The 26,718-nt window shown below is 40.3% G+C and overlaps 1 protein-coding gene across 1 annotated transcript in view; it reads left to right on the top strand.

Annotated features, from left to right (window-relative positions):
- The window catches only part of LOC126260507 (nephrin-like), an 871,736-nt gene extending 849,015 nt beyond the window's left edge, over positions 1–22,721 (top strand). The window contains exon 15 of the mRNA XM_049957838.1: positions 19,848–22,721. Coding sequence (XP_049813795.1) covers positions 19,848–20,126 — 279 coding nt within the window. The 3' untranslated portion in view covers positions 20,127–22,721. The remainder of the gene's footprint in view (positions 1–19,847) is intronic.
- The last annotated feature ends 3,997 nt before the right edge of the window (positions 22,722–26,718 follow it).

Here is a 26,718-nt window from a genome sequence, read left to right as displayed (position 1 = left end):
GAGCGTCACCTTAACGACTTCGTCTACCTGTACACGCCTCTAAGACCATCCAAATTCCAAATGTCACACTGTATGCATAAGTGTAAATTAGTAAAACTGGAGATTTGTGGTAAGATCTTATGAGAGCAAACTGCTGAGGTTATCGGTCCCTAAGCTTACACACTACTTTAAACTAGCTTACGCTAAGTACAACACACACACCCATGCCCGAGGGAGGACTCTAATCTCCGACGGAAGGAGTTGCGCGGATCGTGACAAGACGCCCAAGACCGCGCGGCTACCCCGCGCGTCCTGTAGCATAGTCCCCTACATTGATGACTTGATTCTCACACCATTATCCTGGCTTCCCGCTCCAGTGACAATTAGACCATGAGAAACCGTAAGAGATGATGTTCTAGTTTTCACCCTGCCTTGGCATGGATTATTTACAAGCTTGTCTGAAGGAAGTAATATAACGCGATCGACAGCAGCACAAATGTAGTTCGAAATAAATTCGCTGAGTGTGACTATCTTGGCGTACTCTGCATTAGGTGTAGACGTACTTCCTGTTAATGGCTGTCAGTGCTGGGCTTGTGAGATACACATTTCCCGCTTATCTCAAGCAGTCGCCTTAACGAGCGGTCGCCTTAATCACCTCTGTTATCCGTGCACGCCTCCCGGACAGAGCCACACCCTCATATGTCACACTGTCTACATCCCTGTACCATAGTCCCATAAGTTAATGACTTTGATACATGCAAGTAAGTATTGCACGACAAGACTGGCAAAAGACGATAACATTATTAGTCACGATTCCTCATGCTCTCACTGTCACTGGTGCTATCCAGAGTAATGATGCGAGCATCAAGTCAGGAATGAATGGTACAGTTATTTAGGTAATGTGACTTACGAAAATCTGGGTCAATCCAGGAGGCGTGCACTGATAGCCAAAGCGATTAAGGTGACCCCTCGCGATTAGCGGGAAACACAGTTTTGAGTCTTGGTATGACGCAAGTTTTCATATGTCACGGTGCCTAATATTTCCGATGCCAAGACTTTCGCATCAGAAAATTCATTTCGAACTGAATTCGCGCGGCTGCCGATCCTGCGTGATGTCTGTTCTTTGAGATATGCAAGTTAAAATCAATAGACAACGTGTGGAAATATTAGGAAGAGAGGCTACAATGTAGCACTTTACATTCCCGCAATTTGTTGGTTCTGCAGTACCGAATTATCATCGAGTGGCTTCAGCAGGATTTTAGTACATATAGAGAAATTTCAGCACTCAGTTCCCAAACGAATGTGGCCATTTGTCAAGGCTAGCGGCTGCGCTACACAGTATTAGCGTGAAGCCAGATGGTACTACTCTCGTGCTCGATGTGTTCATGACGTGACGTGAGAAAATCAAGAAGGTTACTGTGAAAACTATAGTTATTTATATATTTTAGTAATAATATTTTGAAGGGTAACATGATCTTAGACATCTTGCACTGTCCGTGAGCATTTCGCTTTTAGATGCCCGCACAGCGCTTCGTTCCAGCACGGCCTGTTCTGTGTCCTGGGCACCAGACGGGGTAATGTACTGCTTTAGACCTGAGTGATCGATCGTTATGGATGTTTACGCTCGTTCAACAGCGGTCATTTGTCGTGATAACGGTCTGAACTCCTGCGGCCTCGGCTGACGGCCTCTGTTTTCCTGTTGTTAGTGCGGGAGCTGGGAATCAGCTTAACTCGTCCTTCACGCCAAGTCTAGAAACATTTGTTCTAATAGCGTACCCAGCACGAGACCCGATTTCGCACGTACCCACTGCAGAATGAAAGGAAACCAATCAAATACAGTCAGACTGGAGTGAAGGAAAATAGTTTTATAGACATAGCGGATCGAAGTAGTTTAAGCAACACATATAATTACTAACAAGAAACTTCGTTGGAACTGTACGTCGTAACAATAGTCCTCCCAGGGATTTCGAATAGCTGACAGGAACCAGGACCGGCAATTTTTCCGAGGTGGTTGTGTTGAGCGATACTTTTTTAAAGTACAGTGTATACAATAATACATAATAGGTGATGCGACATAGACCAATAAGGTTACCTAGTTACAAAAGTCAACGGAACAAAGAAACGCTGAAAACGATAAACGAAACAGGTTGCAGTCGAGTAAAAGGTAGAACTCAGTCGACATCCATGAACCTCTTGAATATTTTAAAATTATTAATAAAGAGTCTTGATCGCATGTAATCCGTATATATCCCGTCTGGAGACCGGTTTCGGTTTTTTGTAAGACCATCTTAGGACCATATGTGTTGCTGAGTAAACAAGAGCTCTACGCATCGTAGGTGGTCGAGGAATCTACACAGTCATAGAAGTAAGATAACATAAAGTAAAATACTGGTATACGCTTGGTGATGGCAGGTGCTTGCGGAAATAGCAGACCGCTCTGCAGACGTACGGTACAGTGCTGGGTGGAGCTCAGTCGTTGTGGTTTTAAAGTGGGAGCTCCGCACACCGTCTCATGCGTAGTCCCACGAGCAGCCAATCGCAGAGAACCGTGACTGTAATCTGCGAGAGCTGTTCGTAAAAGAACGTTATAAGTTAAAGTCATAGAAAACCTTACGGAGGAGGCTGTGAGCGGAGCTCCATTCGGCACAGTACCACACGTCTCCACAGCGGTCTGCTAGCGCCACTAAGGGGATACCAGCCATTTATTTTATGTAAACTTACTTCTGTGATTGCGTTGATTCCTCGACCGTTTACGATATGTACAGCTCTTCTTTATAGAGGGAAAGAAATGGCGCGGTGATAGTCTTGCAAAAGACCGAAACCGGTCACCAAGCGAGAGATACACAACTTATTTACGATGAAGACCGTTTTACTGAAATAACTGGAATATAATTTAGCAGATCGCTTTTTCAATACAGGGTTCCAAAAAAATTCTTCAATAATTTCCTTCAGTTACTGCACTCACTGAGTATTTATGTTTCAGCATGGTCTTTACGTGTACTCTGAACACAAATATACGTCAAAATGCTTCGATTCCAGTTCCACTTTGCGACCATTGTAATCGGAGCAGCCTGTTGTGTCTGAAGACATTATTAGTTGCTATTTGCCTTACGTCATAAAACAGGAGTACTCCATTTATAACAAGCAAGCGCATCTGAACAGATTTAGCAGATCTATATGATTATTATCTGCAGTAACAAGTATACTTTTTATGTACTGGAGTAAAGATTTACCGCTAATTGATAAAGATTACTGACGGCGTAATTCTTCCTCAGCAGGCTCACGAAATGTGTGAACACAGCCTATGAAGCAACGCTGGCACAAAGTCATAACATCAATAGTTGGAGTCACTTTTCTCCTTCACCTTGCTGGTGCGTAGTGTATTCTAAGTAAAAGTTCTTTCAAAATATTCTTGTTGAATGTTGGGCTGAAGGTACTCGACATGCTGAAAAAGCTATACGACGGCTGTCAAGAGTTAGATCATTTATTATAATAATGTCAAGAGCTGGATAAAAAGTTTACGGGAATGAAACTAAATGTTAATGACCAGTAGGGTGGTGGAAACTGTCAGCTACGAAGACTGACTCGAATTTTGAGCGAATGTACACGTCAGGTTAACTTCATCCGTGTCACCTTGCTGCATACCTAAATTGTCACTAAGGCATACAGAAGATGCGTCAAGGTTAGAGCATGAGATAGTATGGTGAGAAGATGTGAGCACCTTCGCAGTTGACCAAAGTTTTGAGAGAGAGAGGTAACTGACGACACCCTTTCCGATATGTGACGAAATCCCCGTTTCTATTAATTTTAATCTAGAACTGTAGCACATCTCTTGTTCAAGGTATAAATAGTTTAAACGTCACCAGTCTGCTTAGACCCTCACGATGATCGTTTCATGAAACAGCTGTGGTAAAACACTGTACTCACATTTGAGAAGACGGCAGTTAGAATGGTGTTCTCATCATCCATGTTTACATTTTGCATTGCATCGTAAAATCGTTTAAGCCATACAACAAAATGGTTCCTTTGAAACTGTTATTATTCAACTGGTTCTAGGCAATAATGTCTCCTTTGTTAACATGATCACCACTATATTGAGCTGCGTATATCCAGCTTAGCTTTCCGTCAGTCACTAAGCAAGTGAGAGAGAAAAAGCAATGGCTTCCTTTTAGTATTCACATCAGTTTTAAATGGAATGGAAGGTATGAAATATCTCTTTTAAACATATATCTCTTTTAAACACAAGTTTACTGATAGAGTGTAATATCAGCTGGTAACGTAAGTTTTCGTCCCTAATCACTGCATTATTAATATAATGTAAAACCTTCAGAATGAAGGGGATTGGCGATGCTTTTGACTGACTGCTAAACTTCACAATCTATCATCGGAAGACAGAACTCGATTTTCATGCAGTCAGCAAACAGCTCCCACAACCCTTAATGTAGATTTTCGACACTGACACCATTATCGTTCTTTGACATATCTCATTCATTCTCAAGTGGAATAACACAGTTTCAGAGAGTTTACTGGTTTCGTACAGGTATCATTTTATGTATACAGACTGAAGCGACGAGTGAAAATTTGTACCAAGGCCGGGAATCGAATCCAGATCTCCAGCTTACAAGTGCCACCTTGGCACATCAGTTCACACAACTGCCCGAACTACCCTGGCACACCTCCCTCCTTGATCCAAATCTTCACTACCACCCCAATCTACTTTAAATTTATCCTTACACACGAACAGGATTTCTGAGGCTCTCCATGTATTGGAATAGCAGATCAGCATCAAACATAAATGGGGAATCCTGCCTGCAGCAAAAGTGCAGGTACTTATACAAAGAAAATGACACAATTTCAGAGACGTTACTGGTGTCATTGTGTCATTTCATTTGCGTGTAATTACCTACGCCTGGGTTTCAGGATGGATTCCACCATTTACGTTCGATGCTGAGGTGCTGTTCGAGAACATACAGTGCCTCTCATTTTCTTTTCGTGTGTAAGTGGGAATTTGAAGTAGACTGTGGCGGTAGCGAGAATTTGGATCGAGGAGGAAGGTGTTCCAGGGTGATTCGTGTAGTTGTGTGAACCAGAACCCACCATGACAAGGTGGATTAGTGGCTAACTTACCTGCCTAGTAACCAGGCGACCTGGGTTAGATTCCCAGCCTCGGTACAAATTTTAACTCCTCGCTTCAGTCTATATACATAAAATCATGCATTTTGCTGATGAGGGTAGGTAGATAACGTTCCAGTCCTCGCAACAACGTAGATCACAACAACGGAAATCGATCTCGGAACTTCCATCTAATAGACACAAGTGCTGGCCGCTCATTTGCGGAAACAGAAAAATCATGTTTTGGACTTCTTGTACGAGCAAAGTCATAGAGCAGCTGTGACCTGGGAGAGACGCTCTGTCCCAGCAAACTTACGTGTTTTGCGCATATGGTCAAACATTCAACAAGTGTAGTACGTCACATCTCTTGGAATAACTCTCTGTGTTTCTTATTCAGATTTATGACAAGGCTTATACTAGGAATTAGTTTTAATATAAGTTGTGGAAAGGCAGAATACGGTATACAGCTAGCTAAAAAACCAATAAAAAGAACTTACGTAATATATCTTTTTCAGATATCATAAACTGAGAACATCTAATACGTACGTATCCTTCAGATGAAGTTTCACATCAGGAGACTCTGTGTCAGATTCCTATGTAAATTTTGTTACCTTGTGTAATAAAGCGACTGTCAGAATAACTATTAAAATAATATTCAAACACTGTCCCTTCAGAACAATGATACAGGGCAACGCACTAGACTCTAACCACCCGATAAATGTACTGCTATGTGTTCACAGGTCATGCCGACTCAGTTCTACAAATATTGAGATATTTTCTATCTCGCAAGCATCAGTGATCGATCGGAAAGTAGATATTCTGGGTCGTGCTGGTAGAATCATAAATATACTTGCTTTATGTTTGTCCTTTCCTACAACACGTTTTTATTAGGTCGTTTTTGTGTCTGTCTCTTTGGTGCAAATTTTGCAGCTGATTTTAAACTAACTTCCCGATGACCTACAGACTTGGCATTTTAAACGAAGCTCAAAATCTGGTTCTGGATGACAGAGCAGTAGGATGTTTTACGGACCACCTTCTTGCAATAGGATAGGAGGGTGGAGCTGAAAACGGAATGGAAGAACCATAACGAAAAGCATAGCCTGTCAATTTGACTGCCTGCACAACGGCTGTGCTGAGCATATTGCGGTAGAACTTTTACAGGCTTAATGTGAATAAATTGGCCGATGCAAGAGGACTGTGTGACATTTCATTCCATTTATAGGCGCATCTCTGTAACGACTGAAACAGTTTCCACCAAATTCTGCACACGCGTCAAGTTACTGTGGCAGCGAGACTCCCGCGCGATCCGTACCGTACCAGAGAGGACGGGTGTGGAAAGGGGTAACATAAAAGCATAACTCAGGCAGGTCTGGAGCAGTATCAACAAAATTTCATGTATACATGACACAATTTACGATATTTATATTAATTTGCTCTCTCGTTTCTCTATTCGGTACTAACTTTCCAATTGCTCATAAAGTAACTTATCGGCGAGGTAGAGTCTAAAACTCACACCATAGATCATAACTTGATTACGATGAAATATCAAACTTGTGTGGTGTGTGGAAGAGGGTAGTTTATTTACCACTGTCCTTTCCCAGTGAGGTAGAGAGTTGAAACGTTCAACATAGATCAGAACTGGGTGCCAATGCATTGTTATTTCGCTTCCTTTTCTCGTGTGTAGCGAAGGGCCATTTCTCTCTTTTCCTGTACCACCTGCGTATGGTTCGTGGAAGGAACGGTTGCTGTTGAGCCTCAATGTGGGCTCAAATCTCTCTCGTTTGTGCCTCCACGGTCTTTCTGTGAGATACACATAGTAGGATAATTGATAATTGGAGAGTGGAGAATGGGAGCTACGATATGATACACCAACGTAACAGAATATGTACCCATTACAAAAGAGCAGTAGCTGGAATAATGGGCCCTCAGTTCAGAAATCAGTTGCTTTATGTTGGAGAGCACGATCCGATTACTCTTATTGCTTATGGCCCTGCAACACAGCGTTGTCAGTATCATTGTGATAACTGAAGAAGCTGATTTCCAGTATCTGCGTTTAGTAAATAAAATAAAATTCTACGTCTACATCATTCCTGTGCAAGCCACTTTACGGTGTGTGTTGGAGGGCGTTTCATGTAGCACTGTCACGTAAGCGATATCCTGTTCCACTCGCGAACAGTGCATGGCAATAACAGCTGTTGAGCCTCAGTGTGCCACCGAACACTTTAATTTTACATTCATGGTATATTCAAGAAATAATCGTACATTTTACGAAGGATAAAACAATATGTTCGTTAAATGTTAAGCAATTTCTCGCAATTTTACCATAAAACGTCACCGTGAAGAACAGCACCTTCTTGTTGTGTCTGCCATTGGAACTGAGTGAGTATCTCCGTGGCGCTTTAACACTTACTACAATAATAAGTAAGTGATCTATGTATTTTCTGTTTTCCACTAGTAAAACGTGGTAAGTAAGGGTCCCAGACGGTGGAGGAATATTCAGTTATAGATTAACCGAGGGTTTAGAAGCTTCCTCTACCTGAGTGGACATAATGAGGATTCTTCTAATGGATCTCTGCATTTCCTACTAACATTATCTGTTCGTTCAACTTTAAATCGCTTCACACGTGTACCACTTGATGTTTAGTGGTTGTAACTACTCCAATGATTTCTCGTCAATTATGTATTTAAATGATGAACCTTACCGTCTACGTCATCGCAATAAGTACACTTCTAGCGTAAAGATTCAGATATGCACAACACCATAATCCTTGAAAAGCCTCATGGAGTTTCCAACATTAATTGGTAAGAATGTGTGTATACTGTAAACAGTAACTGACCTATAGTAGACGAGGGATACTTTAAGGGGACCCGGAAAGTCCTATGCCTCCAATGTTAAATGTAAGGAACATTTTCTTATGAACTATTAACACCAGAATGATGAAACTTTTACAGTATAATATTACATATATTTAATACCATGTACCGTATGGATTTTAATTTATTGGTGTTTTTTGGGAAGATATTAATTATTTTGTTACTGAAAATAATTGACATATTTTTGGCATAGTATCTTTGAAATAAAATCTGTTATCAATTATGTATCACAAAAAGGCTATGATACAAGGTGTATATTGGCACTGTTTACATTCCTTGATAATTTTAAGTCTTTCTCTCTAATAGTTTAGCAGAAAATTTTCCTTATATGGCAAAAAAGTGAACTTGTGGAAAACGAGTTTCAAAGTTTCACTAACATTTTAGTGGAGTCCAAAGCCATAAGAGTGGTTTTCACTGTCACTAGACATCTCCCCATATAGCCTTCTTTTCACACCTTTCATTCTTTGTCTGACTTGCCTCTCACACTGCTTTTCTTTCCGTTCAGCACCCCGTTTCCTCTCATTGTCTATCGACATCATTGCACTCACCATGTACTTTCCGGGCATCACATCCAAATTCTGCAGCACGTTGCACTTTATAATGTTACCTTTGTTGTACGTAGCAATGGCATCATATACTCCAAAATGAAGTGTATGAATTTCCACAAGCACATTTTTTTTTGGATTATGGTCCAAATTACGTTATTCACACTCTCATTTTGATTTTGTGTACGTCTATGGAGACATGTCTTGAAACGTTCAGTTGCAGAAAGATCTCTGAAAATTGGTTTTATAGCCTCCATGACAGTTTCTGGTAGACTGTGATGATGCTTGTATAGACGTTCAGGTCCCTGATATTTGTTGTACTTGCACCAGGAATTGGGTCCCTGTGGGCATAGTCCATGTAGTGGTTCCTCGTCAGGCGATAAGGCATGGTAGTAAAGTGTCATTACAGCCTTTTCCACTGCATCAACACTTTGAATATTTTGTCTTATTGCCAGTCCATATTCTCTCTGCAATCTGTTGATTACCTCGTCTGTCGATCATTTAGCTCCACCCAAAGGTTTCCCATGACTGAGTACTTGGCCTTTCATTGTGTTCTTCAGTGGACGCAGACTTGTTCCCATACGTTTCTGAACGTGACCTATGCACTCCTGTTTAGTAATGGTAACATCATTTCCATAAGGTTTCGGCTCAGATACAGCAGCAAAAGACTTCGAATCACCATCACCCAGGAACTGTAGGTATCTGACCTTGTACCACAGAAGAGAGCGACTGAAAATGTCTTTCACACCGGAAACTTCCATGGCCCCACTAGACCCACTGTAATTCCTTCGACAGTTTTCTGCATGCTCATCCTTCACTCTTTTAGGACGCCTATAGTGCTTGGATTTAATTACAACATCTATAACTTTTGTAGTATCAGCATTTGTTGCCGTTATTACCCCATAATGTGAAGTGTGCCCGCGCTTCTGCCACGTACCATCTAGCGCGACCGTCAGGTCCCGAGGATTCTGAACATCTGGAATTTCTTCATTCACCGCAACAGCCTCCTCCACTGATTCTTTCATGGATTCTTGGGCAATATCTTCAACACAGGATCCAACAACCGAGTTATATTTTGAGCATTTCGATGGTGGTGGTGGTAGATTCATTACACCACAAAACATTTGACCAGCAGATTATCCCTTACCGATTGACCTTAGAGCATAAACACATCTACTATTTTACACCATAGTACTTGATTTTCTCATTATCAGTTTCACCTTGGCCTATTTCGACTGATTCTGAGTTCCAAAATGAAACACTGTAATGACAATGGAGACATATTTCTGCTGCAAGTCCTATTTGTCGCTTGACATTTACTGACATACTCAATTTGCAACATTCCTTACACAGTACTGAACTCTCAATCACCTTTTATCCTCACTACACTTCTCCAATAAACTGCAGTATTTTTCAGTTGATCCATGCAACTTCTTGCTTGTGCTAGAGACAGGAGTAGATGTCACTTCATGATTAATCTCACTATTTTCACAATCATTTCCCAAGGTCGGGGAAATTGTCACAGTTTCACTAGTGTACCTCGGAGGAGGCTTCTTCCTCTTGTAAACTCTGTTACTAAATCGAGGCATATTTGATAGGTTCCAGTTATGCAATAGAAATACAACACAAATCGTGCAATAACCACCAAATGCTCAATATAAATAACAGTATCCAAAGACTACAACACACAGACAAAACAATTGCCTATCAAATCGAGTTGCCCACATAATATAAAGTCTTTGTAAAGACCGTCAGTTTTGAAAAACGATGTTTTCAATGAACATGTATCCATGGAAATTCAATGTCGCGACATGCCCTCTACAGCACATTACTGAAAATAATATTTTCAATACTTGGAGTTGAGCTAGAGGTAAGCTTAATATGTCATTTTAAAGAGGAAGTTCTGTAGTATTTTATTTCACAATAAACAGAAAACCCAAAATTTCATCATTTTTAGGTTCCGGGTTGCCTTAAACAACTAAGGATTTCTCTCTTTCAAGAACAACTTGCTGGACTCTGTTAGAAGCTCCTCAACACAGTGACAAAGTATCTGGACCGTCAGACAACTGTGTTGAGTTTTATCGAAAGCCTTCTGCAGTGAATCAATTTGGAGTCAATTAATATGCCGGTACTCTGAGCTGTTTAATTGAAAGTGAGAAGCTGGAAATTATCGCTCTTTTTGATTTGTGGAACGAACACCGAAGTGAAGCTGATTTTCGATCTCTGATTCCATCAAGCTGTATGTGGATGACTTTTTTCATGATTACTGTACTTACCGTTCTCCTTAATCGAGTATCAACTCACTGATAGAATTTCTGACGTAACTAATTACACCATCTTTCATCGGCATCGTATTCAGTTTTGGTTCAGGCATGGTTGCCCGTTACTGTTTAATTAGATTGTAGCTGATCTGTCCATCCCTTCTTACGACGCCCAGCTTTCCTTTTCCATTGAGTTGTATATCTGTAAATTGATTTACTTATTAGTGCATCTGACATCCTGTGAAAAGTTTCAGCCTATTTCTTTCTGTACTCCTTTATTTTCTGAAGTATGCTTTTGACTCCCGGTTCATTTGTAATAGGATTTTTTTATTCGATCTATGAGTTTGTAAACAGGTTAAGTTCTTAGCTGTCTCGTCCCTGCGCTTGGATTTTCCACTTTTTACTCGCGGTAAGAGTCCAAGTCTCTGGGCTATATATTAGAACTGGTGCTGCCAATATGTTTTAAAGGTTTAGACGTGTCTCTTTCCTGACTGTTTTGAGCAGAATGTGACTTATAGTATCCAACTGCTGGAATTTTTGCAGCTTGTATTGTTGATCATGGTATATAATGAGTTTCCACAACCCTTATATTTAGAAGTACTTGTTTAATCTAGACGTTAATTATCAATTATTACTTTTGCTCTTTAATGCTCCTTGCAGGGCATGCCATTATGTTAGCTTTATCCTTAGATGTTGTAATATTACAGTGATTGGTTACCTTGTGTAAGGACGAAATTGTTCTCTGTAATGTAACTTCTGATTCCGATAAGATTATTTGATCATTGGCAAAACAGGAGTGTATTTGTAACTTGATAATAAGCTTACAATGGTGCCTACTTTATTCTGCTGTGTCATTATGACGTCGTCTACGTATAAATTAAATAACGTAGCTGATAAAACAGACTCTTGCCTCACTCGGTGAGAGATAGTTCTCGCATATGGGCTTTCTTTTTGTACAGTGATTTTGCTGGGTATACACATACTTGGAATTACACTTATTATACGTTGAGGTACACCATCTCTTTCTTTAATTTCCCCTTATGTAACTCCTTCAACTACATCAAAAGCTTTGTCATAGTCATAATGACTGTGTATGTGGGATAATTGCATTCTCTGTCTCTTTCATTTCTTCATATGTGTGTGAATACCTAAGGGACCAAACTGCTAAGCTCATCTATCCCTAGACTTACACACTACTTAACCTAACTTATGCTAAGAACAACACACACACCCATACCCGAGGGAAGACTCGAACCTCCAACGTGAGGGGCCGTGCAGTCCGTAACAAGGCGCCTCAAACCACGCAGCCACTCCACACGGCTGCCTTTTTCAATAATTTGGCAGACAAGAGAAACACTGCCTATGTGAGGTCTTCCCTTCCGAAATTCATTCCGTTCTTCCGTGAGAAACGTTTCTGAAAGTACCTATAGTCTGTTTCTTATTAGCTTCTCATACATCTTGTATACATATTTCAAAAACTTTGATATTTGTCAGATATTGTGTCCCTATTTAAGGCAACGCTCTAACGACAAGAGTTGGCCGATCCTATGGCCTGTTGCTGTATTTTCAACGAGTTTTAACAAATTTTTAGATTTTTAAGGGCAATGAGTCTGAGGCAAATTTAAATATTTCCACGTTAAGATTGTCTTTCCCTGGATAAATTCAGTTTGAGGATATCTGTAACATGGCCTTTTATTCTTCGGCCGATATAAGCTCACCCGCCACTTTAAAACCGAGCGAGGTGGCGCAGTGGTTAGCACACTGGACTCGCATTCGGGAGGATGACGGTTCAATCCCGTCTCCGGCCATCCTGATTTAGGTTTTCCGTGATTTCCCTAAATCGTTTCAGGCAAATGCCGGGATGGTTCCTTTGAAAGGGCACGGCCGATTTCCTTCCCAAACCTTCCCTAACCCGAGCTTGCGCTCCGTCTCTAATGACCTCGTTGTCGACGGGACGTTAACCACTAACCACCACCACCACCACCGCCACTTTAAAATTAATCCTGCCACTCATTTTCTTAAATTGAGTTACTCTGAACCATATCTCATTCGTCTGTATTAAGTTTTTTCAGCATCTTATAGGCTTCAGTTTGTTGCCCACGTATACCACGAATCATTTCACTATGTTCCCACGTAAGTTGTGCTTTATTTCACTCAGAAAATCTTACCAGCTCTGTTGTTTAATTTTTCTTGTCTATCTTCTGGCCACGGCTGTGTGCCACTTTTACACGATATAGTATCCATGGTTCTCTGATTGTAGATATTTAAGGAAACAGTTTGCCTCTAGGAGAGATAAAGCACCGGAGAGGCAGTTCTAATTATGTGGTTCATATTGGAAGAAAAACTGAAGAAATATCAACGCCTCTCATTGGATCTGTCGACCTAGAAAAAGCTTTCGACGATGTAAATTTTTGCCACATATTCGAAACCCTCAGAAAAATAGGTGTGAGCTCTGCGGAAATGATACATGTGAGCTATAGGAACGACGGATAATATAAATCATGTATGTATTTTGTGAAAACCAAGATCGCTTACACTTTTTCGTGCATTTACGCTTTGTTCTGAACATATCGACAACACATGTATGTGAACATATATGCAAAGTGTAATGCCAATCTGAAGATGACACCAGGATTCTGCCGAAACTAGTAACTGGAATTAAAGTGAAGCGACTTTGGTTTTCACAGAAAATATACATAAACAAACATCGCCCACTAACATGTGTAAAATATGTAATATAAATCATCTATAAGAGCCAAGAAGAAATTATAACAATAGAAGACCAAGAACAAAGTGTTGGAATTAGAAAGATTGTGAGGAAGGAGTTTTATGTTTTAGTCCCTACTGCTAAGTCTGTACATCGATTTAGGAATGACTGAAATTAACTGTTCTAGAGTGCGATTCATATTCATGGGGAAAGGACTTCGTTGCATTAAGTAAAAGTGGTGAAGAGCCCTGAACACGTTGAATGAAGCGAACAATCTAATGAGAAGAGTATACGGATTGAGCGTAAACCGAAGAGAAACGATAGTGCCAGGGAGTAACAGAAATAACATTAATAACGTACTCAACATCAAAACTGGTGACCATTACGAAGGCGAAGAAAAGCAACTGCTACCACGGAAGCAAAAGGTTCGAGATCGGGTAGGTCTGAGACAAAGGGTCTACGCTGCAATTGATGCCATAATACTCGTCATGCTCATGAAGATGTGGCAAGGTGGCAATGAGAGGACTACCGTATCGGTGACCGTATAGCTAGAAACGGTACCCATACTGAACTGTAACAAAATGAATCAAGAAGTTTGAGCTCCTGTGTACAATGTTGGACAAATACGAGGCCTGTTCAGATAATTCCGTAACTTTTTCCACAAAATTTTTCTATGCTTACCTTTTACTTATTGTGCGTGGTTTCCATCGAAATATTCTCCTCCACAACTGATACAACACCCTCAATGTCGTATTCACTTCCGGAAGCAGTCTTCCTACGCCTATTTCTGGATCGCGCGAAGTGGGGTCTGAGAATTTTCTTTTATCTTGTCAGTCGTTGCTTATCTTCGTCCTTTCAGCGGAGTTTTCAACCTAGGAAATTAAAAAGAAAAGTTCACAACGGCCAGGTCTGGAAAGTACAGAGGATGATAGCAGCACAGTGATTTCGCTTTTTGTGCAACAGTCACACAGCAACAGGCATGAAGGTGTGGGTGCGTTATCGTGATGCAAGAGCTACGCATTGACTCGCCACATTTCGGGCCGTTTCCCTCTCACATTATCTCATAGGTGTCGCAACACGTACCGATAGTACCATCGACAACAGTCTGTCCCAGTGGCACTAATTCATGATGAACTAATGCTTCAATATCAACTTAAACTACCAGCGTGGCTTTGAAATTTGACCTTACTTGGTGAGCCATTTTTCGTCTTGGACATCCTTCCCCGACCGATGGTGAAGATTGGACCTTGGTCTTGAAATCATATCCGTAGACCAACGTCTCATCACCAGTTGTAATTCTCTTAGGGGAGACAGAAGGCAATTTCCATCCGCATTCTGCCAATGCTATTTTACCCTTTGAATAGGTGCACTTTTCAAAAGAACTATAAGTGATAAAACAACGAAAATTTTACTGCATATATATATATATATATATATATATATATATATATATATATATATATATATATATATATATATATATATGCCTCAATTTACAAGTACAGTGAACATAATACTCCTTATGGTTTTGAAGAAAAAAAATTATGCTTTCACTAGTAAAATTTAACTTTTTTTGTACATTAATTATTATAAAACTGTTTCTAAATGTTTGGTGTTTCTCAATTTACTTGTAATAACTTACTACTATCTGCAGTACAAATTGACGTAATTTCATGGTTCTAACTCCATTAGTTTTTCAAATAATGGTACGTGAAAGTAAAAAATGTAGTTTTGAGAAAAGTTTAATATTGCAATTCAGGTATAGTTATTGACGAGAATTACCTACCACTAATATTTTCCTCCACCATACTGAGCATCATCTGAATCATACTGATCTCCTTTTCTTCTCTTGGTCCCTCTTCTTTTCTGTCAGGCTTCTTTTGTGCATTTTAAATTAGCAATATTTGCTTTGCAGATTCTCTCTTACTGATGCAGGTAAAGAATGTTTGTGGTTATATCTGGCACTTCTCCTGTACTTGCACCAAGTATCAGGATCATTCGGGCAAAGACCCTGCAGCGGATTTATTTGTGGAAAGTTTATGCAAAAAGATAGACCATTCAGCATTTTTCATGCTTTCTAAGTTCTCTATATTTCTTCTTATGGCCAAGCTATAATAATTCTGTAATCAATCTATTTCAACATTTGTCAGGCGACCTTTACCACCTCTCTTCTTACCATCTTTCAATACTATTTTTTACTTTTCTTTCAATAATCTTCTCAACCTGGACCCCATTCTCTTCTGGACATGCCCAATGCACTCCAATTTCGAAATTGTGACATTAGAACCATAGGGTTGTTATGCACATATCCGGCCATAAGCCTTGCTGTCACTGTCCCGTAAATACGGTATGTATCTGACACCTCTATTTGCCACTGAACGATTAAAAATCCTGAGAACTCCTGCTACTTCCATCCCACCACTTGGACCAGTATAATTCATCTGACAGTTACGTTCATGCTCTGTCTCAGTTCGACTGCCACAAGTTTTACAGTACATACTTAGAATCTCTACATCAATTACCTTGCTGGTATCAAATGATGAAGCTGTCACGACACCATTTAGTGAAGTGTGTCCACGTTTCTGCCAGCTGCCATCAAAACATTCACAGATATCACTACTTTCACTGTCATCACTTTCTTTGAGTGCTTCTTCAGCTGCTTCCTTCATTGAGATGTTACAAACTTCAGCAACAGCAGTACCAATAACATTATTGTAAGTCATAAATTTTGCAGGAGGATATGGAATGCCTATCTTCATCGCTTTACCAATAGATCTGAGACCATAAACTAGCCTTATGTTGTTCTCATATAAATTGTTATTTGCCATTTTGATATCATTGTTGTAGCAACTGCACCACCTTTTGTACAACTCAGTGTCAGGTTTGACACAAACCCTTTACGAAGACGCTGATTCTCACCAAAAGGTACGTCACCACCACATATTCTGCACACAGTATTTTTGGAAATGAAATCACAGAGCATGCTAAGGTACACCATAATATTTCCAACGAAATTTCATCTCCACAAGCTGACTGGGAGGAAATGCCTTGAAGACACAGCACTTCTTTCTTGATGTGCTGACTTTCTTTATGTCTAACATTCTTGGGTCCTTTGAACCACTAACCTCATTTACGTATTTATTTCCTCTGAATTTTAATTTAGGCAAGAATTTCTTTATTAAAGGTATTTTTATGAAAACACGTGGAACCAAAGAAAATACAAATCAACACGTACTTCACTCAAAACAAACTTCACTAAGTACAAACATTAACGCTCGAAAATAATAAGACACACGATAATAGATAGAGGGTAGGAAACACTGAAGCGATAAAACAATAGAAGCGTGAAATAATATACAAGGTGCAAAACAACGCTGTCCATTATCTCTGCATGGCGTAAAAAGGAAGGCCAGGTTGCACAGATCATCAGGAAAACCGTCATACCTTACGAAAAAATTGTCTTATTTATATAAAACTAAAACTGTTTCCCACAGGAAAGACCAGGCAATTCAAATGTGCTAAAATCTAAAAATCGAATTTTTGAAGCCTACTTCCCTTCCGTTTCCCCTTAAGGAACGTCTCTTTCTCATTTTCGCTATCCAAAAGCTTTTCAAAGATTTCGAGGCAGAGAAAGGTCGTCCTGGTCTTCACTCATTATCTGTGGAAACAACTTGGCGGAAACACGATTTTGTGATGTGCTCCTACTGAAATGTTACGGCCTTCTGCATTCTATCGGACAATCAGTCTTCGATTGGCACGCACAGTTTCGCTGACGTCCTTGACTCGAGTGTCGTCCGTAGACGTCGAAGGGCGTCTTAAAAAGAGAAATCTTTAACTTCCATCCGGCCATTTTGAATCCTTGTGAACCATTTGTAACATCGGTACGACTTAAGCACTCACCACCGTACGCTCCCTGCATCATTTGGTGTGTCTCTCCAACTTAATACAGACTCGTTGCTCTTCTAACTCTGCCACTTCGAAAATCGCAGCTGTGCGGCACAACATTCTACTCAATACTGCACTGAACAATATCTAACACATAAACAACAATGGAACTTCTGGCAATTACACATTAAACACAGGCGTGTGCACGGATGGAAACCACATTTCGCTCCAATACGCCACTGGCGCAAAATTGCGAATGTTCCGGAATTTTTAAGCAGACTTCGTAAAGTCATAAATCTTAATAGGTTCCGAAATACAGAGGGGTCCAAAAATAAGCATCCACTGCTTAAAAGTCCATAACTGGCAAACTAATTGACGGAGTTGTCTCATCTTAGGTAGTGTAATATTTTATAGTTCCGGCAATCGCCACACAAGCGTTGTAATCCGTTGTTTTGTTTTGTCAGATGACAGTTGCCAGATAGTTAGTGTTTCGTTCTCAGTTGCACCTAGTTATTCGGGTAAACATGGGTGGCGCAATGCTTACATTCGATGAAAGGAACTCAGTTTTAAAGTGGTATTTTAAGTACGAAAACATTAATGAGGTTCAACGGCAATGGCGAAATGAGTATCATACAGAGCCACCAACACGTTTAATGATTCGTCGCATTCGAGACAAATTTGAAGCCGAAGGCTTTGTTAAAGATGTACGCAAAAAACGATCTGGACGACCTGTAACAGTAACAAGTCCAGCTAACTCCCGTCGTGTGTTACAACAATTCACTCGCTCACCACAGAAGTCTGTGAGACAGTGTGCCCATGAAACTGGAGTGAGTCGCTCAAGTGTTCGTCGAATTTTGAAGACAGCAAAGTGGGAGTGCTAAATCCCACGCAATGAACGAGGACGACAAAGATAGTAGAATGGAGTACCGTACTGCGAGTGGTTTACTAACATGGTGCGCAACGATGAAGAAAGAGTTTGTAGAGATGATTGCGTGGTCTGATGAGACACAGTTCAAACTCAGTGGTACAGTAAATCGCCACAATTGCACCTACTGGGCCCCTGAAAATCCGAACGTCCATATAGACAAAGCCGTGAATTTGCCACGAGTAAATGTGTGGTGTGGATTGTCTTATCGGGACTTGATTGGGCCATTCTTCTTTGACGGCGCAGTTACCAGTGAGGCGTACCTTCAGAAGCTTCAGACATCCATTTTACCTTCCATCCGAGACTTGCATGGGGACGGAAGAGTTTACTTTCAACAAGATGGTGCCCCAGCCCACTTCCAAAATCGTGTTAGGGCGTATCTCGACGAAAATCTATCAGGAAGTTGGATAGGCCGTACAGGTGCTGTGGAGTATCAACCACGTTCCCCAGACCTAACTCCTCTGGACTTTTACCTGTGGGGAACACTAAAGAACGTCGTTTATCGACAAAAGCCACGCACACTGGATGAACTTCGAGAATCCATCGTACATTCATGTGCAAATATCCAAATGAACACGTTGCAGTCAGTAGTTCGTCCTGTAGTTCGACGGCATCGTTTGCGTGTGGATGTTACTGGTGACCATCTCGAACACGTACTATCTTGATTGGAGGTAGGACGTCAAACGGGCCGACTTGGAGCACGAGGGGCACCACAGGACATTTTAATTTCCATTGTCTATACTTTTACAAGTAAATTCATAAAACTTTGCCAGCATGACCAGGAAGGATTCAGAATACACACTCATAGCATTGGAAGTTCGAAAACGTAACGACATAATTTTCTTTACATGTGAAATTTCATCATTTTTTCCACTTACTAATGGCAGCATTTGATGCTATAGGTACACTTTTCTTCATAAGTAAGACAGATTCTTCGATGAATTTTGCACAGCATACAAACCATAATTAAAGGTGTATGAAACTGTAGAATTTTCCACATCTATTAAAAACTATGGTAAAAATTGAGGTATAACTACAAAATTTGTGTTTTTTCTAAACATGAAGTTTAAAATATAACAGCTCATTCGGTTTTTTATAAATTAAATAAATTCTAGAGTTTCATTCATAGAAGAATCTCTCTAACTTATGAAGAAAAGTGTACCTATAGCGACAAATGCAGCCATAAGTAAGTGAAAGAATTGTGAAATTTCACATGTAAAAAAAATAGTTTTTTTATATTTTCGAATTTCCACTGAAATGAGTGTGAATCCTGAATCCTACCAGGTGATGCTGAGAAAGTTTTATGACTTTATTTGTAAAAGTATAGACACTGGAAATTAAAATGTCCTGTGATGCCTCTCCTGTTCCAAGTCGGCAGCTACACGTTCACCAAAAATGAGACAACTGTGTCAAATAATTTGCAAGTTATGGACTTTTAAACAGTGGATAAATTTTGTTGGACCCCTCTGTATATAAAAACCTCTTTGTATGTTTCTATCCCGGACACGCTGTACCTGCCTGTTTTGTATAACCGCAATGTAGCCGGCGTGTCTGCGCAGGTGCGGCCAGCGAGCGCCGACGTGACGTACGCGGAGCTCAGCCTACCCCGCAGCGTCAGCGGCGGCGGCCCGGACGCCGCAGCAGGTGGTTCCGGCTCGGCGCCCCGCAGCCGGCGCCGCGACCCGCCCACCGTGTACGCGCAGATCGACCACTCGCAGCGCGCCGCAGCCACATCCATGCCGACGTCGACGCCGCCGCCGCCGCCTCCGCCGCCGCCGCGCGAGATCGTCACGGTGCGCACGCCGCTCGTCGTGTCTCCGCAGGAGAGCTGCGTCTAGGCGCAATTCGCCGACGCGTCGTTCGCTGGCTGCGCGCTAGCGTGCCGCTTCGTTGCCAAAGGGACAACTCCAAGCGACCGTTTCCTCCGGAGACTTCTGTCTCTATCTAGTCAGGTCGCACCTGTAGCCTTCGCGTGCTCTTTGTACACTCTTTTCCTTTTGCTACGTGCGCTACCACGTGGCACTCACATCTTGAATATTTGTCTTCCTAAAGGAAACAGACAGGAGCTAATGGTGGGCATGAAATACTCGGTTCACAGCCGTTTATGTGAAAGTAAATTGTTACGCTAAACTAAGTCTTGCTGAGGTACTTCCTCGTCCTCACTCATTCTCCAAAATAATGTCGAAGAATGAAACCAGTCAGTTACGAATCTAACAATACGCGGTATTATTTAATTCTATCTGATTGATTAGTGTACTTACCTAATAAGATACAATATGAACTGAGTATGAAAATGCTGTGGAAGCAGTCAACAAGAGCCTGCGCAGTTGCTTAAACTGTTCATTTGATGGGGCACTCAGAATGCATTAAATAAGAAATGTTAGTAGCCCGTGTCAGTCATGAGAGATGGTCGAGGAATTCCTTGTAGCAACCCATTTGTGTCACTTGTAAAGACGACTTCGTATTCTGTACACCGTCTGTACTTTAATACGTGCACAAAACAGTTCTGAATAAGACCTCTGTGGTGTTTCATAGAGATTTTTGCTGTTATTTTTCTTCCGGTAACGAATTCCTAACCGTAAAATACTTAGATGCGTGTGAAGCAGGGTAAAGTTGTGTTCATTTTCCTTTCATGAAACCTAAGCTACGCTTTTGTCCCTACTTCATCCGTGTTTTGTTAATAAAAAATTTACTAGGAGACTGTTTTCAGGGTTTTATAGTGAATTTGTAAGATTGAAAGAGATAATCAACGTATGATTCGTATGCACAGTGTGTGCATTTAGAAATGATGCTGTCCCTTTAGCTTGCATTTGAAATGCGGTAACGTCTTGATGATTAAATTAAAAAGCTCCGACCAGGTTCAGTCGCTGCGCCACTAGCGATATAAAACAACTCCCACCTGCGCTGTACGAAACTTTAGAGTAATTGTTACAACACGCTAGTCAAAGAAATGGATTTCCTTATTTTTGATTTATTCCAGCATGGCATATATTACCAATCATGATCGCTTTATTGTTATTTCTAACTTATTACCGTTTTCTCAAATAATCAAGCTTTGGAAACGTTTAGAAGCAGGGATCTTTCACAGTTTCATTCAATCTGTCGTTCCGCAAAACGTCAGTTATACATTTCACTACATTTACAATTTTTGTTTATACACGTAATATGTGTATGATCCTACATGTACCAGGTTTACAATTATATTCTGGAATAGCTCATAGTCTACTTTTGAACGACGTTAAGTATTAAGAAAACTTACTACTGATGTACATGTACGTCTCTCCTTTCTAGGAAGAACACCAATAAATACGGTAACCAACTTACTTCTTTTGCGAGGTATTCACGTTAATATAGAAAATGATTGATTTCGTAAAAACGAATTTATAATTTTAGGTAGAGTGCAATTTATTCCAATCTTTGATGCATTTCTGTTACTTGTGTGCACTCAGAGATAGGTTCACTATTTCCAATAAGGTTTCCTTTTTTTCTGCTTTTAAGCCACCATTTGTCGAAATAATGTTGTCGCTCTGGAAACGAGCTAGCGATATAGAAAGGCATAAAACTGATACGAAATGAGACTTTTTTCAAACCTAGGATCCAGGTGATATTACAATATGCTATTGGATGTACAGGAGTTTTGAGTTTTCCTTAGAACAGCTGTCTCCGTGCTCAAATTGCTTTGAAATTCTCTTTATTCTTTAATTGCTCCATTAGGAGCAAATCTTTAGTGGTAGAGCACTGGCTACAATTTGTTTGTGGACGTATGTGTGGAATAGGATAACGTTACAGGAAGCACAGGGTTTGATAGGGTATATGTAAGAGTGAAAGAAATTATCTACCTATGATTCGTATGCACTATGTGTGCCATAAGTGACAATGCAATTAAAAAGGAACTGAAGGAATAGACACCACGAAACTAAACGTGTAGAAAGTAGACAACAAACTCGGTTCTAGAATGTATATGACATAACACATGAAACTATTTTTGTATGAATGTTTTCTATAGCTAAGAGTATTCTATGAAAGATTAACAAAATGGAACAATGTTTCTTAAATATTTCACGTCTGCACAGGTTTATACTCCACATTCAAAGTCTGAAAGGAAAGACGAAAACCATTTCGAATCAAGTATAAATATCAGAGATTAAGAAATTCTCAGAGTGCATACCAGCACTTTAGCTTTTGGGACATTCACGTAGAGGTATTTGGGATACGAATATAACATTATTATGTATTGTAATCACTGTGTGTCATTTGGTTCTCTATATTTCTTTTTCTTTACATGACTGTGATATTGGCAGTAATTTTCATATCGGTTTGTGCCGTTATGGCTGCTCTCCATTTGAAGATGTATAGAGCAAAATATATTTTAATATTACTTTTAACAGAACTTGTTGAAATATTGTATGTTTCTGAATGAAATAGTATTAATAAAACAGAATATAAAATGATCAGGTTCCTTTCTAATATGATATTAAGAAGAACCAGCAGAGAACTTATGCATTGATCTGAAATATTTCTCAAGTATATTATTATAAAATAAGCAGATTACCAATGGACATTGAATGTGTACATGCTGTTATTCGAATAAAGTGTAAGGAACTGAATTATTTCAAATCCATCAATGTTGCTTACTCGATAGAAAATCTGAACAGTGGTTTTCTGTAAGTAATATTGGAAACAGTTCTGCTGTGAGCATACAGGGATTGTTTGAAGTTTGAGATCTGTGTTTCCGAATGCATATTGGCTTTCATATTACGTCAAGTTCATGACTAAGTTATTCACTACAACTTCATTAACATTCAAATTCTGTCAGTCTTCAACTCCAAGTCGTATATATTTATCGTCTACAGCAAATGTTTATTTTCTACAGAAAATGTAATGATGTCTGTTTATAAAAGGTAAGGCAATTTATATTGTGTTGTTTTCACAGATCAACTAAATGGTTGCCTCTACTTACACGATTGGCGATACACGATATGAAAAGCAATGTTAGCTTTTCTTTATTTTACTGTATTTGTCTATGATATGAAAAATAACTACAAATCATAAAACAGTACTAGAAGCACCTTCATGTGAACGTTGTCAATTGCCTTCATAGTAGATACTTATTTCGCTTACCATATTATTCTTGGAATCGCAGAGGGATAAATCAAAACAGCAGTGTAATTAGTCGGAAATCACTTCAGTTAGTCAAAGTGTCAAAAAATTGTATATGTATTTATGCTTATAAAGCTGAAGAAGCCTTACGAGTGTGGAAATAAGAATAATCTCACGTAAGAGCTTGCTACTATTTGTGGCAACTTATGAGATGAAAATTACATTAATTTGTAAAAGACAGTAGGGAAACTGTGAATATAGTTTTCGAAGTAAATATTCCTGTCTTTGTACCCATCGGACTGTAACAGTTTTAGAGGAATGAGCGGTTACAGCCACAAAACGTTAACAGACTACAACATGTATCCAGAATCATTATTACAATGTAGTTGATGGAGGACACCTTTATGGTTTCTGGTGTAACAATTCAACCAGATTTGAAGATTACTTCATTTCAGTTTTGGATGCGCCACTAATAAGTGGTATTGTACACACTTTCATTCATTAATATACAATGGAAATTGAGATATACCTCCTGTTTTTCATCCTCACAACCAGGAATGTTAACTGTATAAATTCATATAATAACTACACAAATCATATAGTAAAAATAACAACTAAAATAGACCCGATATATTTTTTATAGATCCTTCTTCAAACCTACACACATTTTCAATTTGTATTTGTGGGAAGTTCAGTGTCTAATGGAAGAAGCAGCTCATACAAGGACGCTGGGTTATAAGATAACTTTGTCGGAAGAAACATCTTGCTGTTCATATTGAACAGCACCTCCAATCACAGAATGTGAATTATACAGTTAAAAGATTTAGTAATATACTTTGTGAAAATGTGAATGTAGGTAAATCAGTTCTCAAATTTAAGTATACTTTATAATTTATGAATTTGAGTTTTAAATGGCGCAGAATGCAGCGGCACTTACGTTTTGCTATTTCTAAGCACGCTTGGCAAATTGATTAAATTACTTTCTCACCTCACTTCCGCTGCACCATCACTGAAAAGTGAAGAGTGATTCACTTAAGCTATTAACTTAAGCTATTTCCTGAAACGTTTACGGAGCCGTAATTATTGCACTTAAAGGAATTGTAAGGAAATGAAGATTACTTCCCTTTCATGGTTACAGTTATTTTTTTCAACGAACGGTATCGCAATTGCAAAAGAGACTAATGCAATGGTTTTCACTCTACAAAACACTATTGGTAGTTTCGTAGATATTTCAGTATTTCGAACATAGGATTTATGTTAGAATATGAAACCGATTGCTTTCTTATGCGGAATTTCGTGTTTTTATAAGGACCTGTTGCTTCAATTTCATGGGGCGCTCCATATTTACACGACTAAGGGAGTCTACTTACAGAAACCGAACAGTGAAAAGCTTAACGTAAAACTAATTAGTCACACGTGGCTACACGTGGCTGCACCGACACACCAACTGGGAGGCACAGGAGGCTGCATTTAAGGATGATTCGCCAGTTAACTACGGTGACAGGTACCCTAGAGAGGCTGAGAGAAAAGTAACGTCAGAAAGTAGATGAATTTGTATGATAGGGAACTGATGTAGAAAGTTGGTTAAATAATAACGTCGCGTAGTGAGCTTAACGTAGGGTTACGCACTTACACTGCAAAATTACATTAGCTACAAAATAATTTGGTAATACACGCACTTAAAATTCAATTTATTTAATCAAGTTTTAGAAATGTTCACCGTCTATAGCAGTACATGTTTGCTGTCTCCCATACAGTTACCTCTATAGAGAATGAATAGATTCCTTCTGATTTCATTGCACATACTGCAACAGTTCAATGATTTAGATCCTTTAACTTTCGAAGGACAATTATTTTTTTCAAAGAAACCAATACGCGACACAACTGATCGACACAAACAGAATAAAAGCATTTCTTCTGTGCCCTTGTTTACCGGAATCACGGCAGTACAACACTCCTCTCTTATCTGATGTATTTCCTTAGTTAGGTAAGGTATCAAGACCTTCTGCATAAGACAAATATTGGTTTCGAAACAGATGCTTCCTAAGTTCTAAACATTGAAATTACTCTGAAATTACTAATAGGATTTTGAAAATAGAAACAATGTTGAATTCATCTCTTTTATACCTCCGGTATTAGCAGTCAAAATTAATTCATCATTTGAAACAGCGAAATGGACATCGATGTCTAAGTCATTTATATGGCTATGAAATGAGACTCTACATCGTTTAATCAGAACTTTGTAACTAACTATATGAGAGAGAACGCAATTACGATATTTTGAACCGTTCCGGAAATATATGAAGTGAACATTTTCACCAGACCTCTATCCCTAACCACTTACTCGAGTCACATTTACCTAAAAGAGTCACACCATGCATCAATAGAAAGAAATATATTATTCTTTCAGTAACGGATGACAGCACATCGCGAGATATTCTGTAACCATATACACTCCTGGAAATGGAAAAAAGAACACATTGACACCGGTGTGTCAGACCCACCATACTTGCTCCGGACACTGCGAGAGGGCTGTACAAGCAATGATCACACGCACGGCACAGCGGACACACCAGGAACCGCGGTGTTGGCCGTCGAATGGCGCTAGCTGCGCAGCATTTGTGCACCGCCGCCGTCAGTGTCAGCCAGTTTGCCGTGGCATACGGAGCTCCATCGCAGTCTTTAACACTGGTAGCATGCCGCGACAGCGTGGACGTGAACCGTATGTGCAGTTGACGGACTTTGAGCGAGGGCGTATAGTGGGCATGCGGGAGGCCGGGTGGACGTACCGCCGAATTGCTCAACACGTGGGGCGTGAGGTCTCCACAGTACATCGATGTTGTCGCCAGTGGTCGGCGGAAGGTGCACGTGCCCGTCGACCTGGGACCGGACCACAGCGACGCACGGATGCACGCCAAGACCGTAGGATCCTACGCAGTGCCGTAGGGGACCGCACCGCCACTTCCCAGCAAATTAGGGACACTGTTGCTCCTGGGGTATCGGCGAGGACCATTCGCAACCGTCTCCATGAAGCTGGGCTACGGTCCCGCACACCGCTAGGCCGTCTTCCGCTCACGCCCCAACATCGTGCAGCCCGCCTTCAGTGGTGTCGCGACAGGCGTGAATGGAGGGACGAATGGAGACGTGTCGTCTTCAGCGATGAGAGTCGCTTCTGCCTTGGTGCCAATGATGGTCGTATGCGTGTTTGGCGCCGTGCAGGTGAGCGCCACAATCAGGACTGCATACGACCGAGGCACACAGGGCCAACACCCGGCATCATGGTGTGGGGAGCGATCTCCTACACTGGCCGTACACCACTGGTGATCGTCG

This window comes from Schistocerca nitens, chromosome 5, assembly GCF_023898315.1.
Source record: "Schistocerca nitens isolate TAMUIC-IGC-003100 chromosome 5, iqSchNite1.1, whole genome shotgun sequence".
NCBI classification, from domain to species: Eukaryota; Metazoa; Arthropoda; class Insecta; order Orthoptera; family Acrididae; genus Schistocerca; species Schistocerca nitens.
The sequence above is the reverse complement of the archived record's forward strand: the minus strand, read 5'-3'. Positions and strand labels throughout refer to the sequence as shown.